The 16,383-nt window shown below is 38.0% G+C and overlaps 1 protein-coding gene across 3 annotated transcripts in view; it reads left to right on the top strand.

The window, feature by feature from the left end:
• The window catches only part of IFIH1 (interferon induced with helicase C domain 1), a 58,012-nt gene extending 55,032 nt beyond the window's left edge, over positions 1-2,980 (top strand). For 2 of the 3 annotated variants that reach the window (XM_067026184.1, XM_059052558.2), the window contains 3 exons: positions 1,306-1,496; positions 1,966-2,059; positions 2,476-2,980. In XM_067026184.1, coding sequence (XP_066882285.1) covers positions 1,306-1,496; positions 1,966-2,059; positions 2,476-2,655 — 465 coding nt within the window. In that variant the 3' untranslated portion in view covers positions 2,656-2,980. The remainder of the gene's footprint in view (positions 1-1,305; positions 1,497-1,965; positions 2,060-2,475) is intronic. The other variant, XM_067026185.1, reaches the window with a different exon arrangement.
• The last annotated feature ends 13,403 nt before the right edge of the window (positions 2,981-16,383 follow it).

Below are 16,383 nucleotides of genomic sequence, written 5' to 3'. Positions count from 1 at the left end.
TAAACTATGTCATAGCCTGCAGGCTCACTTACAAGGGTTTGTTCTCTTTTCTGTGCTAAAGATGGCTGCCTCAAATCAAGGTCTAAAACACAGAGGCGAGAGCCAAAAAGATGGGCCATTCAGCTTTGCTCCTCAGCAGTGATAGTTTACTTTTACTGAAAACTTTCCTTCGATCTTAAGGAAAACAATGGCTTCCTTCACAACTTAATATAAATTTGTCATCTCTGAGAGGTTTAGTTTGGAGGTAAATTATTTAAGAACTAGGTTTTCTATTGTGAAATTGTATAGGTATGAGAACTGACCATTCCCTACCTCAAGTTTTATATCTCTCACAAACTAAATTTTCTCTGTTATGAAATATTGATAAATTTCTCTACTAGCCACAGAATGGGGGATATAAAAATTTAAGGACTTATTCTCTCATATAAAGAATGTGGGCAGTGGGCAATCTAGACCCATACAATCACTCCATGACGTCACGAGAAAGCCCAAACTCCTCTCTCTCTCTTCTCTGACCTTTTATTATTTGGCTTCCATTCTCAAGGTCAAAGCTTTTAGAATTTCAGCTGCTGCATGTTCACTCTGAGAAGGAAGGGAGAGGAAGATGGAAAAGGCAACAGTGCCCATGCCAACTATCTGATACTTAAGGAACTTTCCTGGAAATTTCACTCAACATCTTATGTCTCAAAGGCCACTGGCTTGGAAATGTCCTCATTTAGCTGGCATATTTCCACTCAGAATAAAATTATAGTTCTGTTCCTACGAAGAATGGCTGCTGAGTGGGAAACTAGTATTTTCTGTCACAAATGTATAGAGGAGATAAAGATAGCTAAGAGTCTGGAAATTACAACATATGAAGAAAAATGAAAGAAACCGGGGGCTTATCATGGATAAGAAACGACTAAGGGTGATGAAGTAACAGTATTTAGTTCTTTAAAGAGACTCCATGTGGAAGAAAAAATAGATTTATTTTATGAGACAGAATTAAAACTAACGGAGGTGGGGCTTAGAGGGATTTTTTTTTTTTTAATATTGCCAAAGACTTTCTCACAACAGAACTTTTCTAAAATGGAATGGGCTGTGTTTTGAACACCTGAGGATTCCATATTTCTGTGATTACAGGAGAAGATTCTATACTAAATTCTTTGGGGGCCATCACCTCATTACTTCTATTTCTAGACCAAGTGTAAAATTTCATGAGTCAAGTGTACATTTTCATAACTGTCTAAGATCTCTGAATTCCAGGAGACTTACTTCAGTGAAACTATGAAAAAGACCACATTGAATATTCTTTTCTTGATGCAGATTTTGGAATTACAGATGCAAAGTATATTGGAAAAGAAAATGAAAATCAAGAGAAGTCATGCAAAGCAGTTCAAGGGCAACCCATCATTAATAAATTTTCTCTGTAAAAACTGTAGTGTGCTAGCCTGCTCTGGAGAAGATATCCATGTGATTGAAAAGATGCACCATGTCAATATGACACCAGAGTTCAAGTAAGTCCAGGAAGACTTAATTTTAAGTTTCTTTATAAGGGATGAAGCAGGTTGTATTGTAAATGTTCTTCCAAAATAGTACAAATGAGATTCATTATTTTTCAGAACTTTCCTTTCTCAGCCCCCAAATTATAAACCTTATTTTGTGTACATTTTTCAAATATATGCACTGGGGCAGGAAAGGAGAAGTGAAAGCCACTTTCATCCAAGGTACATCAGTTGGTGAATGCTCATACTTGTTCTCAACTTCTTGAACAACTTAAGTCTAGTTAAAGTAATCAGCAGACTTGAAAGAAGCTACAAAAGGCAACATACCCCTTGAGAGGTGCCTGCTGATCTGGAAGAAGGGATGAGGTGCTGGCTGGTGTATGCATGTGGACAAGTGGCAAGCCCAGCAGTGCGTACCATGTGCTGCATACTGATCCTGTGTGAATTCTCAGGGGTGATTCTGACTCCTTGATAATTTTAGGAAACGGTACATTGTGAGAGGAAACAAAGCACTGCAAACAAAGTTTGCTGACTATCAAACAAATGGAGGGATAATCTGCAAAGAATGTGGCCAAGTAAGTAAATTGCTGTGGGCTTAATTTTACTTTGGCCAAAAGGAAGTCTTAATTGAATGTGCTTTTTTTAAAAAAATTTTATTTATTTATTTATCTTTGGCTGCATTGGGTCTTTGTTGCTGTGCACGGACTTTCTCTATCTGCGGCGAGAGGTGGCTACTCTTCGTTGCAGTGCGCGGGCTTCTCATTGCGGTGGCTTCTCTTGTTGCGGAGCATGGGCTCTAGGCGCACGGGCTTCAGTAGCTGTGGCTCGCGGGCTCAGTAGTTGGCTCACAGGGCATGTGGGATCTTCCGAGACCAGGGATCGAACCCGTGTCCCCTGCATTGGCAGGTGGATTCTTAACCACTGTGACACCGGGGAAGCCCGTTAATATGCATTTAACTATTCCTCTTGCTCTCTCTCTTTTGTTTTCCAGGCTTGGGGAACGATGATGGTGCACAAAGGCCTAGATTTGCCTTGTCTCAAAATAAAGAATTTTGTAGTGGTTTTCAAAAATAATTTACCAAATAAACAATACCAAAAGTGGGTAGAATTACCAATGATATTTCCCGATCTTAACTATTCAGAATATTGTTTGTTTAGTGATGAAGATTGACATTTGATTCAAGATTCTTTTTAAAATATTATCAACTTGACATTTAACATGATTTTGATTATTGTTTTCATTATACTACAGAACTGATGTGAGAGTTAATAAAAATCATTGCTTTACTCTGTGTTGAGCTGTATGCAAGAAGACAATATATTATACTTCAAATTTCTACCTTGTTAGTGGGCAGAGGTAAAGAAAAGCTACCAGTAAAACTCTTCAGTGTGGAGTATTATAGTACAGTGGAAAGAATGCTCGGGTATTAATGCTCTGAGGTACTAATCTCAGTCCTGTCACTAATTTTCAGAATAAAATTAAGCAAATCAGTTCATCTTTCTGAATTAGTCTCCTTGTTGGTGAAATGGTTATGGTATTATCTGCCTTTGCTTTTATTAGTTTTCTGTTGCTTCATAACAAATTACCACAAATTTAGTGGCTTAAAACAACTCCCGTTTTTTATTGCACATGTTCTGTAGGCCAGAGGTCAAGGCGGGGTCCTCTGCTCAGTGTGTCAGAAGGCCAAAATCAAGGTGTCAGCCAGATGATGTTCTCATCCAGATACACTGGGGGAAGAATCACTTCCAAGCTCTTTCAGGTTGCTGGCTGTCACCTCCTTGCAGCTGAAGACTAGGATTCCTGTTTTCTTGCTAGCTGTCTACTGGGGATCAGTCTAAGCTCCAAGGGGCACCCTCACCGCATGGCCTGCTCACAGGGCCTCTCACAGCTATTTGCTTCTTCACGGCCAGCAGGAGACTCTCTCAAGTCGGCTAAGGCAGTCTTAACTGTAATCCTGTCATACTCACAGGTCCTGCCCACACGCAAGGTCAGGGGAATTTTCAGGGAATATACACTGCAGGCGGAGATCTTGGAGCCCTTCTTAGAATTCTGCTTCCCACACCACTTGCCCAATTTTTGTGATTAAGTCATATATGTGTATATATGAAAGCACTTTGAAAAACATGAAGCACCATGAAAGGCAAGGTATTATTGAGAAGCAGCCATCAGGCAGGTTAAGGCTTACTTCCACAGCTTTCCCTCCGTGAACATAACACTCTGCTCAAAAATTACCTAACAAGAATGGAGATTAGTTGTGAAAACACAGAAGATTACCTGTGTCAGTGGAGATGTCCAGGGTTCACACAGGGTTGAGCAGGCAGCAGATGCTAGATGTCATTAGAGAATAAATAGAAAATTCCTACCTCTACCACTCCCTCGTCCTAAGCAGAAGAGTAACCTCTCTGTGTCTGAGACACTGTCAGCGTTCCTGAACTGCGATCATTTGGAGATAGACACAGGGCCCAGCACAACGGAACAGTCTCCCAGCAAATAAACAGCCTCTTTTGTCATGGAAGAACCACATGCTCAAGACCACAGCTGACCATTTTAATCCACACTTACCCCGTCTCACAGACGGTCTGCTCCACAGAAAGTTACCTCCTATGACTAAGGAGAAACAAAATGTTGGAGGGAGTGAAAAGTAAATTCTTCTGTGGTTTTTGGATTAATTAAATTCAATCTAACAGTAGCTTTGAATCTTTTGATTAAGACCTAAACAAAGATGAATATTAACCATTCAGAGCTCTTCAGAATGCAAGAGGACAGAAGATGATTGTGGTTTTCTTAAAATACTTTTTCAAAATCCAGCTGACTCCATTTAAAGTATTGCTGTCTTCTAGAACATTCAGTCAAGAGGACAGATGATTGTGGTTTTCTTAAAATACTTTTAAAAACTCCAGCTGACTCCATTTAAAGTATTGCTGTCTTCTAGAACATTTTGGAAATTATGCAAGAAACCAAATGCATAAAATAGCTAAATATACTACTGTAACATATGTAGACTGTTTTTAAGGTGTCAGCAAATATCAGGGTTTTTTCATCTATGTTTTCTAGTAATTTTTTTCAATAAAGGGGTATTATTTCTACTGCAAAGGTTTGAAATACATGTTTCAAGTGGCATAAAACTGAATATGCAATTGTATTTGAGAACTCAAACTACAATGCATTCAAAAACAATTGGAATCATTCTAACGTTTTGATTGTTAATGAACAGTTTAATACTCATGACACTTTAAGGTCATTTAACAGAATATGCTCATGACAGGTAGACACCCTGTTAGATGCCTGAGTTTCAGTACCCACAAAACCTTCTATTAGTTGGGTGACTGAGCAACCTCACTTCACAGGGCTTGTGTTTGCTTTCCTGGAAAATCAGAGATTGTATTAAATGGTATCAAAGTTTCCTTACAACGCTAGCATTCTCATAGTTCATGCTTCTGGCTCCTTTTTTTTGGTTTTGTTTTAAGCGGTACGCGGGCCTCTCACTGCTGTGGTCTCTCCCGTTGCGGAGCACAGGCTCCGGACGCTTAGGCTCAGCCGCCATGGCTCACGGGCCCAGCCGCTCCGCGGCATGTGGGATCTTCCCGGACCGGGGCACGAACCCGTGTCCCCTGCATCCGCAGGCGGACTCCCAACCACTGCGCCACCAGGGAAGCCCTCCGTGGCTCCTTTCATATGGAGACCCTGTTTAGTGATTTGTGGTAATATCAGCTGTGGGCTGAATACGTTACACATTTGAAGGTAGCTCCTATTTGCTGAAGGGCACTGCAGGGGTCTCACAGAACAGGTAACAGGTACACTGGCTGGAGTCATGCGCCTTAAGGCAGGTTTGAAAGGCCCAGAGGGGTCAGGAAATTTTACAACAACAAGCATTTCCAAGCCAATAGATCATTGGTCAGCCTTGGGCATAAGAATGTAAAGGCTTACTACCAAAAATCTGAAATCATTTCGACTATATGAAATTAAGATACAGTCACTTATAGTTTATACAGATATTTTGAATGTAAGGCATTGAGGCAACACAAAAATGGGTAAGAAATTGTTTTCCACAGGATGATCAGTGCAAGTCACAAGCAATTGTTCAAAGTGAAAAACGCTATAAGAGAGGTGAATATTTTCCTCTCTGCAATTTAATAGTCCCTATATCAGAGCGGGAAAGGAAGGCTTAGGGAAAGGAAGGCTTCTGGCATTGTTTTCAGTTGGTTAAACCTAAAGCCAAAGAGGATTGATTTGGTGTTTCTTGTTGTCATTGTTGCTTTTAAGCTGTAAGAGACTTGAACACCTTTAGGTGCTAATGGGAAAGAACAACAGGAAGTGAGAAAATTAGCAATGTTCAGCCCCAAAGTAAATTGCTTATTGGGTGTTACTGATATTTCCTACCAAATATTCTTGCTACAGAATTTTCTGGTCACCCTGATCCTTTCTCACCCTGATGCCTTTCCACAGAGGTGTAAGTCCTTCTTTGCCACCTCTTCAGCAGACATCCTTTGTTTTTCAAAGACAAACTCCGTGTGTCACTTCCCAGCGTCTAGCATAGTTCATGTTTTCAGAACTATAACGGAGAGCACATCCCTGGAAAGTAATGTTCACGCATCCTGAGCATAACAAAGTGCTCATTTCCAAAATCTGGTAAACAATTACATGAATCATAGCAATAAAGAAAGAAACAAGAAAATTATTTTATTTTCTTCTAAGAGTTATGAAGTTAATTTGAAGTGAATGTTTGTCATTTTTCAGTTTGTGAATTTCTCCTTAATTAGTCGTACTAGATATACAATTTTATGTCTTTGTTTTTATGGGGAGAGCATGAAGTGAGACACACTTGGGTTTGGATCCCCACCAGCTTTGTGACTTGAGCAAGTTGCTTAATCTCTCTTGAGACTAAAGGAAGTTAATAACAACCTTGAGGAACTGTCATGAGGCTTTGGATACTGCATGCAACACACCCAGTAGTTGTCAAATGCATTTGGTTTCTTGTATAATTTCCAAATGTAATATATGTATAGAATATATTAGTAAGAGTTTCCAGAAAAGCAGAAGCAGTATTAGAAGCACAGCTGTGGGTATAGCTTAATAATAGTAAATTTTAGACCTATGTTTGATTATGAGTATTATAAACACTCAATGTTTAGCCCAGAGGGCTTATCTCAAGGAGTAAGTAGTAGCTGTGGTGAAACATGATTGCTATGAATATGCTATGCAGTGTAGCTAGAGGAAGGATTTAATGTCCAGATCTTCTATAGGTACAATACAAAGGTAGGTATCAATATAAATAGAAAGATCAACACTTTTTTTATTAAGTGGCTGTAGGACTTAAGTAGGTCTGTCATGTAGATACAATTTTAATTAGAGTCTGTCTTCATCTTCAAGAAGAATATAATAATGGAAGCAACCTAAGTGTCCATCAACAGAGGAATGGATAAAGAAGATGTGGTGTGTATATATATACAATGGAATACTACTCAGCTATAAAAAAGAATGAAATATGCAGCAACATGGATGGACTTGAAGGGCATTATGCTAAATGAAATAAGTCAGACAGAGAATGACAAATACACTATCATAACACTTATATGTGGAATACAAAAAATACAACAAACTAGTGCATATAACAAAAAAGAAGCAGACTCACAGCTATAGAGAACAAGCTACTGGTTACCAGCAGTGGACAGGGGTGGAATATAGGGGTGGGAGAGTGGGAAGTACAAACTACTGGGTGTAAGAGAGGCTCAAGGATGTACTGCACAACACGGGGAATATAGCCAATATTGTGTAATAATTGTAAATAGAAAGTAACCTTTAAAATTGTATACAAATTTAAAAAATAATAATATAATGTACTGAGCAGTCCAGCAATTGCATGAAAAGAGAGAGAGAGAGACAGACAGATTCCACTGTAGCATATAAACAGTAATTAATGTCCAGCACTGTTTTTTATTTGTTTCTAAATCTCTAAACTTTTTTTTTCAGGTCATAGGTTATAAAATATGAAATATATATGGAAAGCTGTGCAGATATTCTTTAAAATTTTTAGATAGTTTCTACACAGAGTATTACCAAGTCCCTCTTTACAGGACATTAATCATCCCATAAGCATCTCATTTGAGGATGACATTAGATAGTGCTGAGCCCTATTAGTTTATAAGTTAAAATCCAAATTAAAGGCCACATTCTAGGTGAGAGGAGGAACAGACTGCTTATAGGAAGTAATATTTAACCATGCAGTTGTTAGAATATATTTGAACCACTATTTAAGTTGAATATATTTGATGAAGTATGTTAATTTTTACATACTAATTTTAAAACTGGACATTATTTTGACATTTATGAAAGAAATGTTTAATTCAGTTATATATATATATATATATAAAATAATAATGAACCAAAGATGAGCATTTTTTCAGCTTAAATATTTCCTTCAAACTCTGCCTTCTGCTCATTTTAATGAGCGCTTGAACACACGTAGGATGAATGGATTGTGGGATTGTTAGTTCTTTCATTCTGAATCTCTTAACAGACATGGAAATGATCTTAATTCACTAAGAGGTAAGGATTTTTATAACGCTAAAATGACCAGAACAAATGATTTAGTGTTATCTTGGACAGGGTTGCCCACCTGAGATTAATATCAATTCAGTACCACACCAAGGTTTCTACTACTAAATTTAGCATTTGACCCAGATTTATAATTTCATGACTTGACTTTGCACCATTCATGCTAAATAACCTGTTGAGTTCAAAATTGCAGCTTCATATAACTTTCAAAGCATTTATTACATTTGACAAATAAATCCCAAATCTTTCTCTAAAACATTGATGTTTCTTGTGTTTAATTAGGCTAAATATTTTTTTCTATTGAAAGCCACTAACTTCATGGGAAAAGATCAGTTAAAGTCCTCCAAATTTTGTAATAAACAGCTTAGTTTAGCGTTTTATTTTTATCACTCATTTGTTTTGAGATAAACTAGAATAGAACTAGAATAACTGCAAGAAACAAATAAAAATAATGTTTCATTCCATTTAAAATGTTGTCTTCCAAGCAGGAGAGGAAAAAGAAGAGAAAATGAAGGTAAAAAGGGAATAGAAACTAAATGAAGAAAAAAATAGAAACAGAAGCAAAGAGGCTAAATAGACACCCACATTGAAGCATGTAGACAAAGAAATGAGAAAGGAAGAAGGAAACATGAATTTACTGAGGGATATGAATAGTTTTAATAAATGGCCAATTATCTCTTTATCTACTCATCAAATATTTTTTTAACATCTGTATTTCATCAAATATTTTTAGGTCCTGCTATTTGTAAGGTACTGTATTTTAGGCACAAAGAACAGTTCGTAAAATAAGGATCTTGCCCACAAGATCTTTTACCCAATAGTAAGGATCTTTTACTCCATAATGAGTAGAATAAGGATTTTTGCTTTTAAGATTCACTTGTAGAGATGAGCCACGTTCATAAATATCAATAATATATGAAAGACAGTGACTCAGTGCCATAAAAGAGGAGAAAGAGAGGTTATTTCCAACAAGGATGGAAGATGGAAGATTGCATTGGATTGTGGAGGGTCCAGGAGATTTCTCAAAGTCCTTTTGGGGGTTATCCTATCTTGGGGAGTGTGTGTCGAGGATGGGTAGTATAGCAATAAGAAAAAAGAACATGTAACAATTTAGAAAAGAGAATTTCACCAGCAAATATGGTTAGATAACCTCCCATTAGAAAAGGAAAACTTGTTTTAACTATGTTTAGAATAAAATATTTTTGGTTTAAAACGTATAATAACTTTCAGATAGTTTTGTAGATAACATAACATTTAATTTAAAAACATCATTTTATCTGCCTAAGTAATTATAAAATAGTATTAAAAAGATTCAACTCCTCTGTAACGGTTTGAAAAAGGACTAAACTGATGAAAGAAGATGCCCACTTTTGATGTAACAGTCATGAGGAGAGGTCAGGACTTCTCTGAATGAAGCTAGACACAGCAGGAAAATTGTAAGATGCCTGTGCTCTGATCATATCCATCCTGTTCAAAAGATGCCTTGAGACGCAATTCTATTTTTCCAACATTCTCCAAGACAAAGGCCTTAGCAACTGGCCCAGAAGAGTCATCTTCTGGCCCAGGTAAGGTCATTACCTCATAAGCAGTGTGAGGAAAAGAATGCCTAGATAATCATAGTTTGCTCTGGAACCAAGGTGGTAGATGGAGGGATGGATAGTGGATGCCATGTACATCTTTAATCACAATATCCAATGATTAGGATACTTTAAAAAATGTTCTTTAAAAAGCTTTGTAATGAGTGCTCAATTTGACTGGACTTTGTGTTTGAGCTAAGGAAAACTGACCTATACCAAGTGAGCTTGGTAGATATTCTTCAACAAAGAGTGAATTTGGGGAGATGAAGAAATGGATGTAATAAGCATAGATGATCTTTAAATGGGAATTGTAAAAAAATAAAAGAAGGAAAGAGATGGGGGGAAATTTTTGAAAGGGAATCCAAAGTTTCAAGCCTGTGTACAGGCCAAGGAGTTAGAGTCAAGAAACAAGGAGAGAGTCAAGATTCAAGAGGGAGAGGTGAGCGCATAATTGTTGAAACAAAATGTGCAGGAGGAAGGAAGAGGATGAAACCAAGAGCACAGGAAAGACTAAGTTTGGTTGAAGGATAGTTGCTGCTGCTTCTAAAGCAGGAGAAACATAAATATGAATAAAAGATACAGCTTAAAGGTACAGAAGTAGGAGGCTGATGGAATTATTCTCCTGGCATCAATCACTAGGCTATCTGCTGAGTTGGGTTGGGGATTTGAGGACAGACATTGGGGACATAAAGAAAGTAGTAAAGATTTTTAAACATGCTTTGATGAAGGCAAACTGACTAATTAGAGACAGAGAAGAAGATTGCCACACAGTAATCAGGACTAACCTAATTGGAAATAATAAATGTAGAAATAATACTTTAATAAATATTTATGTGCAGGATATTAGACTAAGTTCTGTTATGTTTATTCTCGGTGTGTAAAAGGAAAAAAATATGTATGTTTAAAAATCTGATGGACTCACAAAGCTTTAAAATGTTATGGTCAGTGTAACCCAAATATAGCTGGTTCTGTTTATAGCTTCTCTCAGCATGAAGTTGTATTACAAGAAACCTAACGTTAACAGCCAGACTAAAAATTAATTTAAATATTTTTTCTGGCATGCAAAAAAAAAATCCAAATGGAAATTGCATATTATAAAAATATCTTCAAATCTTTTAAACTCTGTTTCCCAAAGAAGCACATTATACATGAGAACAAAAACATTATACATGAGAACTACTTCACCACTTCTTTTTCTCTTTTCAAAACTCCTCAAAATTATTTCTCTATATTATCCTGTATTACTTTTTATCTTCCCTACCCATTCTCCCAGTCTCTTCCTTTTAATGTAAATCAGTATTGTTTTACTATGTTCATTTCTTTTTCTCCTTTCATTATCCTAGGCTTGATGGATGCCTGAACCACAAATGGTTTTTCCACCTTGGAAGTGTGCATTGGGAGGTGGGGTATTTTTGTGGATATCCATACTAACATTTTTAGTCCCTGGAATATCAGAAAATAACAGTGACAATTATCAATTTATTGCTTTTTATCTCCCAATTCAACCTTTTTATCTGCTCCCTAAAGATGCTTCTGGGCCCTTTAAACATTTTTGCTTTGCCTGTTGGCATTACGTTAAAGTTTGCCTGTAGAGGGTGCTGGAGAGGCAGCGCAGAAAGAAACGGTTTTGTTTCCTGGTTCAGGCTTCGGCAGCCTGAGTGGCTTCTCCAGCATCCAGTTCCTGCAGTACACATGGTTTTCTCCAGCACCAGGGTCTCACATGGCAGCCCACAGCACTCAGTGACCAGCAACCACATACTCCCAGGCAGTTTTGTGTAGAGCACCTCCAGTAAGACACCTCCCCTTGAACAGCTTTCCCTGGTCCCCAGAGAGCACATTTCCAGCATGCTCCAAAAGGTAGACAGACTTCTGGCAAGTTCTGGTGGCACCATGGCAACTTCCTTGCTTTCAGTAACCTGCAATTGCCCTATCCAATCAGGTCTGAATCAGCCTTGGGTGCCCTATCTCAGCTACAAGGGAAGTGGCTGCTTCATATGTCTGCTATTTCGATAATTCTTTAGGGTTCTTTTTACTTCTTCTTAGCTAATGCTCTGTTACTCCAATCCCATCATAGTTAATAATTATTTATATTAAAATTTACCTGCTCAAATTACTGTGTGGTTTCTCCACCTAGATTGAACTCAGACTCATACAGTAATATCTAAAGGAATATGAGAATTAGTCATAAGAAGTTATAATTTTCAAATATCCAACTATGTTCTCTTATGTATAAGCATTGAATTTCACATAGGAAATGATTCAAATGCATCTGACCAATTCTCTAACCAAAAATTTTAGAAACAGGACAGAATGTATTTTATCACTAAATAATTTCATTTTCTGAATCCAAACAATCAGTTTTATAATACCAATAACTGAACCCCAAATTTCTATCTTACATGAAAGACCATGAAATGAGTTGTTGAGAGGATGGAACGAGAAAATGTGTGTATGATGTATTTTTAAAAATAACTAAAACTCGCAGTATAACTGAGAAAGAGAACTACCTTGATTTTAGAATGTCCCCGCTAATGTGTGTGCTTAGTTTTGAAGATGAGACCTTCTTATGGCATTGGTAATGAGTCAAAGAAATAGCTTAAATGTTTTGCATAAAACAGAATCATTTAGAAGGAGCCAAAGAGGAAGGGAGAAAATGTTGACGAGAGAGGGAATCCCAGAAGCAAGGCAGGAGGCTGCAGCCCAAGTAGAAATTACCGGTGGAAATTCTACCATCATTGTCCCAAAACACAAGTAAATCTGCTTCTTACTTGAGTCGGTGTTATTTGGCGTCAGGCACTGGGGCAGTCTGGCAGGGAAATATGGAAACAATGAAGGGAAAGCACACATACAAGGAAAAGTGGATACAGAGAAATTGCAGATAACAAATGTTGAACACATTTTACAGTGACTGACACAAAGACGGCATTCAATAAATATTAATTTCCTTTCCTGATTTGAAGTATAAGGAGTAATCTCTGACCTTGGGGAGTTAACAAATAGGTTGAGAGCTCAAAGATTATAGGCATAAAATTATCAGGAAAAATATGAGTATACAACAATTGTGTGGTGTACAAATTATAGGCATTGTAGAGTTCTGAAAAGCCAGGGATTGAGAAAAGCTTCTGAGTTAGAGTAAATAAGGAATTTGAATAATGCCTTGTGTATAATAGATGTTCATAGTTCTTTAAAATAATTTTAAAAGGGAAGGAGTAGGAAATACATTACAAATGGAGGTAATGAGGAAGAAAGAAGAAGAGAAATGAATGTGCTTTGCACATCTATCGGAATGCCAGACTGAGCTTGGGTTTGACTGGGTGACCCATACAGATGAAGTCATTCTAGTTCTTCACGCAGTGGAGTGACATGTTTTAGAAAAGATGGTCTACAAGGAGTTAACAAGCTAAATCATACTGAAGAGAGAAAACTTGGAAGGAAAAAGATTAAGGAAGGAGCTGGTTGCAGTCATTCGGGCTGAGGTGATGAAAATCTGGACTCGGTCTTTGGCAGTGAGAGTGAGAGAAATGAGTGGTTCTGGATGATGTTGAAATAAAATCACGAGCTGGGGAAAACACGGCTGGCATAGAATTGATGGCAATCAACAAAATCAGTACAAAAGGACTGCACAGTTGGTGACAGAAACAAATACAAGTCACTTATTTACATTACCTTATTTTGGCTCTCAGTGTGACTCAGTTCTGTTTGGTCGTCATCTAGTGCCACATGTGGTCATGTTCCTGGCATATGGAGTAATTGCTTCACTACAATCCAAGAGCTTGCTTACTGGGCTCCAGCTGTTCCCTGGTCCACCCAAACTGATCACTGAGCTGTGGTGGATACAATTCCTTTGTCCTGAGGAAAAGGTTTGAAATGAGTCAGAATCTGTTGATTTGTGAATAAAGCAAAACCTTTTACTTGCCAGAGGCAAGTAAAAGTTCCCAAGGAGGATGGCACAATGAATCTTGCTTACTTCCTCCATCCACTCCCACTCTACAAATGAGGCCCCACTGGTTGTATGACCCAGGTGCTATCTTGGTCTCTCAAGAGCTAAATAAGGCGCTTTGGGGTTCTTGTGTTAGTAAGGCCAGGGAAATGAATTTCTTTTATTTATTTATTTATCTATTTATCTAATTTATTTATTTATTTTTAACAGCTTTATCGAAGTATAATTGCTTTACAATGGTGTGTTAGTTTCTGCTGTATAACAAAGTGAATCAGCTATACATATACATATATCCCCATATCCCCTCCCTCTTGCGTCTCCCTCCCACCCTCCCTATCCCACCCCTCTACATGGTCACGAAGCACCGAGCTCATCTCCCTGTGCTATGCAGTTGCGGGAAACGCATTTCTGGTAAGGGGTGGGAGATGGTTTCTGCACTCCCCATTCTGTGGCCCTTTCCAGTGCTGCTCTGTCTTAGGCTGTGGCTTGAGATCATGACACTTTGTCAGGATTTAAGACTATTCTGGACCAGCTCTGTCCAATACACATAAGATGCACATAATTAATTTAAAATTTGCCAATAGCTGCATTGAAAAAGTTAAACAGGTGAGATTAATTTTAATAACATTTTATTTAACTCACTACAGCAGAGATATATTGATGTTATCCATGTAAAAATTATTAATAAGATATTTCACATTACTTTTTTCCTACTAAGTCTCCAAAATGTGTGTATTTTACACTTCAAGTACATCTCAGTTTGGGCTTGCCATATTTCAAGGCTCAATCAACACATGTGGCTAGTTGTCACTATAGTGGATAGTGTCATTTTAGACATTTTATTTTTTAAGAAGGACATAGATAAAATTCAGTTTAAATGTGAAGTTCCAATCTTCTCCTTGCAAGTTACTATCCAACTTTGAATTCCCTTATTTTCTCTTAATTCTCCAAAGTCTTATCTTCCTGGTTTTGCATATTTTTATATCTGGTAAAACAATTACTTGTGAGAGAACATAATGGACACCATAGTTCTCTACTCAGATCCCCTCTTCAGGGCAGGGATACCGCCAGGCCAAGCCCTGGGAATATGGCTCCCGAGAGCCCACAGCTGCCTCCCTCACTTGGTACTACCCTAGGCCCTGGGAACATTCTCCTCTAAGGTTATGCCCTTTTGGGGTGGCCTGAACCCAATGACTAATGAATGAGGGAACACAAGCCTCTCCTCCCTTACTTTCTCTGGGGCCACTCTGAAGGGCCATCCAAGCTCCTGAGGTCCCTGTATAATGAGGCTTCCTTTGCAATTGTACTGCTGGTCAGCATCTCTCACTGCCCCATCTTGCCCTCTTCACTTGCCTACTGGTGGATCTGCTGAGAGATCTTTCTGCTCTCGATCTCACCCCCAAAACAAACCCTGCTTGCATCTCTCCATCTCAGAATCTGTTTCCAGGGAACCCAGGTAAAGAGAGAAGATAAAGTAATCTTTATTCTACAAAAGCAAGATTATAGGCACTGTTTGAAGTGAAGTGAGGAAAAAGCAGGAGGCATGCTTTGATTGACATCCGTGTACTAAACTAGACTTACTTTCAGGTGCCAGAGCCCTCTGACCCTTCCTCTCTATATGTCTGTTCACTCCCATTATCTTTTTTTTTTTTTCCTGTATCTTTTGTCTCCCAAAAGCCAAAGTGACAACTGAGTAAAGGGTATGGTCAAAACTGGGATGAATCAGCAATGGGTCAAAGCATGAGAAAGGGGAAATCAATCCTGTTGAAGGGGGAAATCAAGATCCCTCTTGTCTTAAAACGTGAGCTTGTCTGCCACACAGAGATCTGTGACTCGCAAACATCTGATTTTATTCTCCTGGAGATTGTTGGCTGTTACTATTCCTCCTTTAGCCTTCTTGGATGACTTCATATCTCTGTCTTATACACACACACACACACACATACTCATCTAGGTTAATGACAGTTTGTTCTGCATAGCACTTAGGATTGCTTTCTTCCAGATCTCACCAAGTCATAATCAATTGATTATTGTTACAGCGAAGACCATTATGATCTAGGGAAGTGGAAGAAAGAAGGCATCATTCCCATCATTTTCCCCTCCCCACCCCTATACCTCAAGTCCTCTAAATAGGATGAGGTACTTAGTTCTTGATTCTCCATCTGATTTTTTTCTCTTACCAAAGTTTTTGTGACTGGTTTAATGTCTGGAGTATTCTATTACCTAATTGTTAAATAGAGTGTAGCAAAATAATGATTAAAAGTGTTTTGTGGGCTGCAAATCTTCTCTAGCCCACAAATTCAAGATTGGATAAAATCTTACACAAGGTCGACAATGTGTCTTTTCCTCAAAAATCTTGCTGCCTCTTTGGTCCTGGAAACATTCAGAGGGGTGGTAGAAAAAATTTTAGAGCAAGTGGATGTTTTCCTGAAGTATTATGAAAAAAATTTTTTTCTGGGTATTTTTATCTTGTCTATAACTAAGATATGACCATGTTAGAAATACTGAAACCATAGAAGTCTCTGTGCTTCTATGAAATATTAGGCTTACCACTAGGCTGATACTGTAATGGCACCCAGAGGTCAGTGACTATGGAGTTTTCAAAGGAAGGACCCTACATTTAGCGAAGGACAAGTTGTGTGAGTCATAGGGATAAGAGATTCTGGCATAAATAGTACTTCGAGCTGTACGAATACGTTTGAAAATATCTAGTAACGCACATTGGATATTTTATTTGAATAAAAGCAAAACTAGAGCAAGTCCTCATGCAGTCAAGCATGGCCCCTCCTGTTTTCAACAAAGGGGATTTTCTTCTTTTACCTTCCA

Source organism: Kogia breviceps, chromosome 2, assembly GCF_026419965.1.
Source record: "Kogia breviceps isolate mKogBre1 chromosome 2, mKogBre1 haplotype 1, whole genome shotgun sequence".
NCBI lineage: Eukaryota > Metazoa > Chordata > Mammalia > Artiodactyla > Physeteridae > Kogia > Kogia breviceps.
This window is presented reverse-complemented; position numbering and strand designations above follow the sequence as displayed.